The following is a 10,465-nucleotide window of genomic DNA, read 5'->3' as shown; positions in this document are numbered from 1 at the left end:
GTAACCCAAAGCAGAAGTTTGGGTTAGTGTGACTTTTGGCTCTTTTGATAATGTCCGAATTTCTATTGCTGAACGCTGCACAAGCTGGTCACACCCTGTACAAACTGTAGCGAACACTTGAAGTCAGGAGGCCTTCCCTCCTGGGATCTTAATCCATGACATAAACCAGTGATAACAATGTGGGACAATTCCAGGTTCTTTTTTTATTCAGGGGTAAGACATGGAAGGATCAAATTCTTTCCAGGCTGAAACTAATTCTTACTTCATGCTACCTTTTTTTGGCTACATGGAACATTAGCCAGGGGGCTGTCGTTACGTTTTGCTTTGCTTCAGCACTCTCCAATGCAATTAAATGGCAAATGCAATAAAATGGCAAATGCGGAGGTGGGCAAACAGGATTTACAGTGCAGCGGGATCTGTTGCCCGTCTGCCTGTCACAGGTTTAGATACTCCAGCACAAACACCTGCAGGATTTTGCTGAGGTTGTCGATAGTGGTTTTGTCAAGGTTTTCTTCTGTGTCCTCCATGGTATGCCACACAGCAGGAAAAGGGGATGGAATCAGGTGTAGCACTGGAACCCCTACAAGGAGGAAAGTGAAATGTGGAGAAGAAATATTGGAGAAGTTCTGTTAAGCCAGCTGACATCTCACCACTGAGCACAAGTCAGTAACTACTGAGTATGCTCACTTCAGAGAAGCGTGTGCCACTGCAGCTTCCTTTTACCTTCTCTTGTTTGAAGCCTGTGACTGCAGCCCATCCGTTTCACTGCGTTTCCTAAAACTGGCACCTTCCTTTCATTTTGACTACTTCCCCCCCCCCCTTTTTTAAGGCACCTGTAGCTAGTTGTTTTTCTGATGCTTGCTTTTTTGTTTTCCTGAGATCCTTTGCCTTGTCATTGTTGACAGCATGTTTAGGAGCTACCAAGGGGCAGAGAAACCACTGCAGCTCCCCAAACCCTAAACTGGCTACCGTGTTCTTGTGACAGCGCTGAGATTGAGTGCTTCTTTGAAGCCACGTTTAGACCTCGCCATAAATGACAAAATAGGGCGTCTCTGGTTTTACTTTGTAAAGATAAAAGAACTTCCACTGGAAAGAATCTGTATCCCTGTGCGGGTACATACACATCAAGCCACCTATACGTACTGCAACGTTTAGGTAAAAGAAGAGTTAAATCAGCCTTCTGCTTCCTGATGGCTTTTTGAGGGCAGTGGAGCCTTGTTTCTCTCCAGCCTCTTTCCTGATTTACCACTTTTCCTATGTCACTTTTCAGCTGCCTACCACTGAGCGGAATCTGTTTTCTTCACTATGCGTTACTCGTGCTATTAGAAAATGTTCTGAGGTGCGGTCATTGTTTTTTCCCTTATCAGCTTCTCCTACGCAGGATGTTTGATATGCCTGGACATGCATACGACGGCTGTGTTGGTCTTGTTGGACCGGGGCCCTGCCTTGCCGTGAAAAAGCAAAGATTCACAGAGCTGAAGAGCCATGAGCGGGAGACAGGAACTGCAGCTTGGTGAAGACAGCGCTCAGTTGGAAGTGGAGAGGCGTAGCCACTCGTGTGAGCTTCACTTGGTCCTTAACAGCGCACAAGCGATGGTAAAATCAGGGGCCGGGTATGAAGATACCCCACCCCTTTTCTAGTCAGATACCCTCGCCACTGAACGAGTGTTATATTCCTTTTTGTCCCACCCTGTCCTAGCAGTATGACTCTTGCAGTCCTTGCTGTCAGTGGAAAACTTCAACCAGAAGAGTGTCCTACATCTCCTACCCTTCCCTGGCCCACTGTAGTTTTGACGATGCTCTGCTGAGAAAAGGATTGTCAAATCCCCATCTTGAACTTGGATGAATGCTTTAATGACTGACCTGTGGTGGCAGCAGTAGTACAACTGCCTTCCCTTTCTTGGACTGCATCCGGAAGGAAGAGGATGAATGCAGCCAGAGGTCATGGCATAGGTGTCTGCCAGAATGCTTAGATAGAGAACCCCAGTTTAAGGTTTGTGCCTAATTCCAGGAGGGATTCCAGGCCTATCATGCCCTTTGCTATGTCTGCTGGCTACTCTACGTACCTTTCGCACCCCTCGAGCTGAGAGTTACCAAATCTCCGTTCCCTTTAGCGAGTGAGGATGTCTGCTTTGAGTAGGTGAGTTTTTGCAAGAGTCAGTGCCCTGAAATTTAACAGGTAATACTTTGACAGCACATCTCTTGAGATTTTTGTAGTCTTTGAAGACATGACCACCAAGTTTTTCCACTGCTTCTAGAAATAGTAACTAGCGGGCTCGTGTGCTACGTAGTGAAATCCCGCGGGTTTGTTGTTGCTTATCTTTGTAGGACACGAATTTCCGTCATCTCTGTGCCACTGGAGTTGTGCTCATGCAGAATGACGATAGGTATGCTACCTTGGTGCTTTTGGTCGGGCTGTGACTCTTGGATTTGGAAGCCTCAAGTTGGGGCAAATAAGCTTGAAAAACAGGCTCACATGTATGTGCTCACTCAATGAATGATGCGTTTGTTACTGAACCTACATTTTAAAATAGAAGAGCTTCCAGTACCTCTTAATAAAAATGGAATGTGGTCATCTTCTACCAAGCCTCGATGTAAAGTAGTCTGGAAATAGGGCCTTTCGACAAGGTGATTCTTCAACAGATTCATGCTGTGTAGCTCTTGCTCTGCAATTCACAATGAAAGGGATTATTAGGACTTGGGGACAATATGTGGCCTGTTAGCACGTTTGAATTATTCTTCTTCTCACAGGAAGCTTTTTCCATCAAAGAAGAAAAAGAAGTTGGTGACTGCCTTTTGCATTTGCTTAGTACTTAGAAGACCTCAGGACTGGTGCTATTACTGTCATTTTGGTGAGGGTGAGAACTAAAACACGGAAGTGAAGCAGTTCCCAAGAGTGACAGAGTGAATGGGTCACAGAATCTGTTTCATGGCTTCCAAGTGTCTGGGAATCTTCCTCAGTAATTTTATTAAATAAATAGTAAAATCTTTGTACAGGTTTAAGATGCAGCAAATGTAACATTTGCGTTATGAAATACTGTAACTGTGAAACAGAAAAGTAATTTAAAAATCTGATTTACAGGACTTAGTACATTCAGAAACTACACACTATGTTTTCAAATGCATCAAAAGCCCATACCCCTCTCCTTACCAATTGCTTGAAGCCTCTGAAACCATCGAATAGTGTTTGGAAAATAATTGGGAAAGACGGGGTTTGGTGCACCAATTAAATCCAGCAGTACAAGCAGGTCCTGCAGAAGAAAGACTCTTGAGTACAGCATTCCTTACATGACTACACCAGCAGCAGCAATGAGACCTCTTGGTTCCTATACAGTTCATGACTAGGTCTTTGATAGCTCTGGCCAAAGAGCCGGCTTTTCTACCATGGTGCCCGAGAAGAACTCATTGGCAGAACCCAGTTCCAATCTGATGCCTTTTGCTCTCTTTCCATGGAGGAAAAAGGCCATTTCTCTGTTCCTCGAGCCGAAGCAGGCTGTACTGCTTTGTCTGCAGTTTGTGTTTTATATAGCCCTTTAAAAGCAAAACGGTGGTAGGTGGGGAGAAAGAAGAGGAAATTGCTCTTTCCCCAGAGAACAACAAAGTCCTTCAAGGGAAAGGCATTTTATGAGTCACAAGATAAGTGACAGCAGAAAAGTGTCTCAGCAGTGAGTAGGGAAGCTAAAGGCCATAGGGAGAAGGGAGCAGACAACCAGAATCTTAGTAGGAATCAAAGGGAAACAGGGAGCTTGCTGTAGATTAGAGCTGAGCTAGGGGAGATTTGTTCACAGACTGATACTACGTCTGTGCTCTTTCCTAATCACTCTGAATTCTCTCTTGAAGAAGGTGGGTATCCTGGTTTATGTTCTAATAAATGTGTATATTTTGATTTTTCTATGACTCTTCCTCATACTTACACAAAGGTCTGTGCAGATTCATCTGAAAAGCTCTTGCCAACTCTCTCTTATCTCATCTCATAAAATTTCCACAAGTCTGCTTCTTCCTTTAACTTTGGTAGGGTTCACGGTTTCTTGGGAATTTGGCCAATTACTTACTAATTAAGTATTTTAAAGATGCAGTTTACTATTACTCATTAGGGAGGTGAAAGCCACTTACTATGCCCTGCAGCTGATTTGTGGTTGTTGAGCCTGGTGGATGTGGAGTAGATACCATTTTCTGAGCTAAGTGTTGAGATCCATAGAGGGAATCGGAAGGGGACCACCGGACAAAGGCTTCTTCACCGTCAAAAAAAATGAGCTGAAGCGAAAGGTCTGGTCTTGACGTTGAGCTGCTCTGTTGGAGGAAGTTAAAAGTAGCATAACTGATTCTGGCCAGAACACATAGTAAAGGACAAATGCTGTAGTCAGCTAAGCGACATCAGTAGGGGTTGTATTTTCAAGGTACCCTACGCAAACCTTCCTATGGCTGTTAAACACAGGTTCTGGTGTAAGGGTGGCAGTGAACAGTCATTATCGTTTACCCAGCACCGTCACACGTTCTCCAGTCTGGTATCACTTTGGTTCTGGTTAAACAGTTTCATTTCTGACTTCAGTGGACGTGAGCCAAGCATGTCGAGACGGGTCTGCAAACCAGGTAGCAGAAACATCGTCTCAAACATCGAGGCGACGTGTTAGCAACAGCGCCTGCGGTGAGCGCTAATATTATCACTTGGTCGCGCCCCAAAGGAGCAGTGTCTCTGCCCCAGTTGTGCTCAGTGGAGGTGAATGATGTATTTTCAAGTTGATGGTTCTTTGAGGGACAAAAAGCAGTCAGTCATGAGGAGAATGACCGTTTCTTTTCCTTCGGGGGGGCGCGCGCAACCACACAGGTGACTTTACCCTAAAACCAGAGCACCGAGGGAGGATTAGACAGGCCCTTCCCTTTCAACAACCAAAAATATCACAGCAGTAAAAAAAGTATGTGATTAATGCATTTAAGGTCACAAAGGAGACATCTGTGTGAAATCAATTCCCAAAGCAGAAGGAGGCTTTTTTCTCTCTCTGTTTACTCTCTGAAGGCTTATTTGCACTGACGGCGTTTCCTAAAAATCTACAGCATGGCTAAATCCAGTTCGGTTCTGCTGTGCGAACAGTTCTGGGAACTGTCATCTTGGAAGTCACCATAAATAATTTAACCCCTCTATGAATAAATGTTCCTTCGAGTGACATTGCATGATGTGATTACAAAGGTGGGGTCACTGCCAACAGTCATGTCCTGTGCGGGCTACAGCTCACAGCTTGCTGGAGCTGATCCAATATAAACAGTAGTGGAAAACTTGTATAAAATGTGGCTCACGTGGGCAGGATGATATTGATCACACTCCGAGTGCAATATGGATTTCTCTAACGGCAATGCTTTGCTGCCCTTTGTCCCTTGCACAGGACAGAGCTCTTTTGACAGCAGGCAGTCGGCGTTACATTCTGGAGGAAACTGTATTAATGCCGTTTGAATTTTAGGAAGTAGTGTTAGTAATTATTATTAGCACTAACGCATTCCCAGGTCTTAATAACATAGGGATGTCTTTGCCCTTTTATCTTTAAACTTACTCTATATACCCAGAGAAACATCACGATAAAAATCACAGCTTCAAGTCCAAGTATAAATAGATTTGGCTGAACACGTAATGAAGCCTGTTACGCCACTATGCGCAGAGCAGAAAGGTCATGGCTAATGAATTAAGCAGATGGATCCCAAAGTATACTGTGTTAAAAGACCCTACAAATGGCAGCCTGTGCAAAGTAACAGGACTGTCTTTTTGTCAAATGCTGTCATCTTACACATCAGAAAATGATGTATTACTTGCAAAAAACTCCAGTCTTCAAGTTGGTGTGCAGGTTGTTCCACAAATAACCATCAGGCAAATTTATTCTAAACAAAACTTCTCAATGAAAGCGTATGTAGTATGGGAGTGCTTCATTTTGTGATAAAAAAACATCGGCATATTCTTAATCTTCTAATTCTTAATATGCTAATGTCAGGAGGCACCAAGTCAGTCTCCGGAAACAACTGCCAACCACTAATCTCAATACCTGAGCTGAGTGTATTCCCAACACTCTGTAAAGCACCCGGGAGAGCTTTTCCTGTGAAAGCTCTGTTAGTATCTGGGAAGTATTCGTCTGCAAATAGCAAATGCTGCACCAGTAGATGGCAGTCATGAATCTGTAATCCTACAAGCTTTCAGTTCAACAGGTTTGTGAGCCTGGTAACGGCAGCACTTCAGAGCAGATTTTCATAGCATAGGGAGCACAGACTGATAAGATTATATTATTACTTGACGGTTTTCCTGTACTCGGATGTCACTTGTTGCATAAATAAACTACTCAAGTTGATAAAGGAAAACATGAAGAAAAGCTTGAAACCATTCTCCGTCCCTCGGGACGGAGGGACGCAAGTGTAACTCTCCTGCACAGCAATTAGTTCATTCGTCTCCCGAAACAGAATACAAGTGAGATATTTAAAAAACCGCAAGATTTGGAAAGCAACAAAACTTTGTTAATGACCCTAGATGTTACTGGATACCATAGGTGCTTCCGAGTAGGGTCCTGTGCCTTTTAGATAGAAAGCAGGATTGTATTTTACCAAGTCAATAAAACATGGATTATCCACGTATAAGCTGTTATTCTTAATACAGTTCCTGTTTATCAGATAACTTTTAGGTCACCACCGTTTGCATAAGAACTTTTAGTGTGATAACATACTCTAAAGCAGTAGATATTTATGGCAACTTCTGTGTTCCTCTTGAAGTCAACAGGAGTTTTACTACCGGCACAGCAATCAGAGACTTGGGGACGCAAGCAGTGGGAGGGAACACACAAATGCCCTGAGGCCTGTCGCTGTCGCAAACCCAAAAGCAAATAAAACAAACAAACCACCTTGATCGACTGAAGCTTGTTATCCAGGGCACGTGCCAGCTCCAACATCATAGCGCAAGGCACAGCTGAGTCTGTGGCTCCTACAAACGCTCTCTCCTGCCACTGCTGTCCAAAGAATTTTGAGTCGTAGTGGCAAGCAAGTACTAGATGGCGTTTTGCAGAGGGGTCAAGGGTGCTGATAATATTTGAAAATGTTTGATATCCATATGGCGTGTATCTCTGAAATGTGTCTTCTTCAGTCACCCAACCAGCGTGCAATCGTTGGAGACGGTGCTTGATGTGCTGCAATTAAAACATAAAAATCGGATTAATATTGCTCACTTCAGAAAGATGTTGCAGACAAACTGTCACTAGTGTCAGCAGTGGCACTTAATCTTATTTCTGTAAATACATAGTAATTTCAAAAGTCACCTATTATAGCAAAAAATGTAACATGGCTGTATAAAATAAGCAACATCTTTGCCACCTCAGCCTTTGACTGGCCACTTGCTTCTCACTTCTCCCTTTTGTCTCTCGTCTTCAAAGGCTGAAGATGCCTTGAATGACTGCCTTTAGTATGGCATGTCAAGATCCTGATCTCTGAACTTTCCAGGCCAGGTTTTTTTCAGGTGTAACCAGGACAGATTCAATGTTTACCTCTTCAAATCTAAACTCGGTTGTGCCCTTAAGTTGAATGTCAGCACAGGCTGCAAAGAACCTGGTGTGGCTGTTTTGACAGTTACCACACACAGACGACACAGCGGTATAAAAAAAATGCTGGAGGTTGGTTTGTTTGGTGTGGGGGTTGTTTGGGGATTTTTTTTAGCTTCTATGAGAAATCTGCCTTTCAAGCAACGTAAGTTGTTTACAAGGCTGTAAGAGTCTGATTCCTGTAAATAAAAGAAATAATTAAGCATTTCAGAATAGTGTTTTAAAAATCCAATCCTGTAAGTGTATCATAGAATCACAGAGTGGTTTGGGTTGGAAGGGACCTTAAAGATCATCTAGTGCCAACCCCCCTGCCATGGGCAGGGACACCTTCCACTAGACCAGGGTGCTTCAGGCGCGCACTTCCAGGGATGGGGTATCCACAGCTTCTCTGGGCAACCTGTTCCAGTGCCTCACCACCCTCTCGAAGAAGTCCTTCCTGATATCCAATCTAAACCTCCCCACTTTCAATTTAAACCCGTTACCCCTTGTTCTGTCACCACAGGCCCTTGTGAAAGGTAAACCAAGTGTATCTCATGTAAAGATAAAAAATTAAGAATGTGAAACTGTAAAAGAGATCATTCATTTTGGGCATCTTCCTACCCAGAGAGAATACCTCTGACACCCCAGTTACACTTCATACAGAGTTCTGGCTAGCTCTTCTAGAGGACCATCTCTGTTGAGCAACTTATTTATATGGGTCCCTAGAGTACTTCTTCAAGGCAGATTCCTCTCTCTTTAAATAAACATTAGGAAAAGCCTCTAAGGGGAAAAAAGAAAATAGACTTTGAAGACTTGTCCTGCTCTTAGTGAAGTCAGTGGGAATACTGCCATAAACTTTAGTGCTAGAAGAAACTTCCATTTTGTTTGTGGTCACCCTCCGAACACTTTTATGGCATTGTATGGTCTATCCTCTACCTGTCAGCAGAGCAAAGGATGTCTGTTATGGATTATGGGGAATATGTAAGCCTGGATGGAGTTCCCAGTGTGCACGAGCCGTGACTGGCATTAGCCTTTTCTCCCTTCAAGGAGTCTGATGCTTTTTCTGTGCCTTAGCAAGGAAATGCCATCCGTTTCAAACTCCACTGTGCTTTGACGATGTCGGACGACTCTTTTTTTCTTTCGGTGCCCTGCTCTGGTACACGCTGTTACCTTGTAACAGGATGATGCTATTTGGAACATGATTTGTGGTTTTCTAGCCCAGGCTCAGCTGGGATTTTTGTTTGTTTGTTTGTTTGTTTCACTTTTTTCCCTTTAATTTGGCTGCCTTCCAGGGTATCACTAAAGAAACCACAAAACTATAGAAACATGGGCGCACACACAGTGTACGAAAAAGCTGCATTTTCCAGTCTACCAATTGCAGAGTGGTAAATAAACTTATTGGCACTATCTTGGTGTTTGAACCAGTGACCAAAAACCTGCTCATGCGAGGGAAAGGACAACAGGTGTGCTGTGCTTTGGTTACCAAACCTGAAGGCAAGCCTTTTAATTCAAAATATATATTTGAAACCAGATTACTTTATTTTAGTCATCATACTCTGCAGCCCTGGGAAATGACGTCAGCTGAAGTGCAGGCTGTGTCACGTAGGCTCTCTGCAGTCTCGACTCGAACAATGGTGGAGTTCATCCTACCGCATGAAAGGAATGCGCCTGTGCCTTTAGCGGTCACTGAGGGCGACACCGCAATGTAAATCGTAGGTGCTGGTAGAGGTTTTCAGCAAATGCTGTCTTACCTGTCGGACGACAGAATTTCCTGGTGACCCCGAGTATCTTTCTATCAGGATGGGGCGCAAATCATTCTCCCACATTTCAGAAACATCTGTGTTTGCTGCAACTTTTTGAATAGCGTCAGAATGTAAAATTCTTGGTTGGTGAGAATACTGCAGAAGGGAGAGAAAGGAGAGATTGCTGTAACTATTACTTGACCTTTTTAACCACAGTTTTCTCCAGAATTACAGTAAACGTGATGCATTGTGCTACTTTGATTTACTGACAAGAAGTAGTAATTAAAAAAAAAAAAAGCTTTTCTCTCAAAAATGATTGACATTCCCAAGTTCTGTGGCTTCTGTACCTTTGAATTCCATGCAAAATATACTAGTACTAAAAACACAGGAGAACTTTTTACCTACCAGCTAGCTGTAAAGACTCAACCCATGACTGGGTCCTCTCTTTTCCAGTCTCTTAATCTACATAACGTGCAGTCATACCTGCAACCATGCCACCTTCAAACGAGGCTTCCGTGGAGACCAACACCAGAAGCTTTGTTGTCAGCAGCAGTAATATTTAGCTTTACGCTGTGCCTGCGTTATGAGGTGCAGCACTGCGAAGAAACACGTAAGCTGGCTCGGTTCCGGCACGAACGAAGCTGTGTCATTGTGGCCTCTGCCCACAGCAGCGGTATTGGTGTGACTACGCAGCCTGGTGCAGCTCCTCTGGGGCTGCCCGCGGTACGCAGCAGCTTTGTGACACATGGGGTAACCTCAGAATTGGCAGCTTGTCTCCTGTGACAACAGCTAGTGGTGCTGGCTACTTCCCAAGTGGCTGCTTTTGCTGTTGCCTAAGCATGGCCCTTTAGAGCTGTTTCGGGTGACCTAGCATACTCCACACATCCTCACAGGGCTGGCCAGTGCATGTCTTTGACGTGCAAGAGCCTTGTGCTGTTTTGGAGTGGTAGCTGAATGCCAGGTGGGATCCCCAGGGACATCTCAAATGCCCTTTTGGGACCCAATTTGAACCCATCCAATGTCTAGGAATTGTATTCTCAGGAACTTCCTCAGACAGTCCTGTTTTTACAGATTCCTATTTTAGGCACTATCATAGGATGACCCTATCATACCCATTCCTGATTTCTGTCATGGGCACTTCCCTCTACTCCTCTTTTTCTCCCACTGAAAAATCCTGGCCTGTTT

At 44.0% G+C, this 10,465-nt stretch overlaps 1 protein-coding gene across 1 annotated transcript; it reads right to left on the bottom strand.

Annotated features, from left to right (window-relative positions):
* Positions 1-359: 359 nt before the first annotated feature.
* Positions 360-9,440, bottom strand: QPCT (glutaminyl-peptide cyclotransferase). Its single transcript, XM_010153449.1, has 6 exons — positions 9,290-9,440; positions 6,870-7,151; positions 4,114-4,290; positions 3,152-3,251; positions 2,550-2,666; positions 360-580 (listed from the first exon to the last, which is right to left on the bottom strand). Exons 1-6 carry the CDS (start codon positions 9,362-9,364, stop codon positions 435-437), a joined length of 897 nt encoding a protein of 298 aa, XP_010151751.1. The 5' UTR covers positions 9,365-9,440; the 3' UTR covers positions 360-434.
* Between the last annotated feature and the right edge of the window lie 1,025 nt (positions 9,441-10,465).

The sequence above is a fragment of the Eurypyga helias genome, unplaced genomic scaffold, assembly GCF_000690775.1.
Source record: "Eurypyga helias isolate BGI_N326 unplaced genomic scaffold, ASM69077v1 scaffold18110, whole genome shotgun sequence".
NCBI classification, from domain to species: Eukaryota; Metazoa; Chordata; class Aves; order Eurypygiformes; family Eurypygidae; genus Eurypyga; species Eurypyga helias.
The sequence above is the reverse complement of the archived record's forward strand: the minus strand, read 5'-3'. Positions and strand labels throughout refer to the sequence as shown.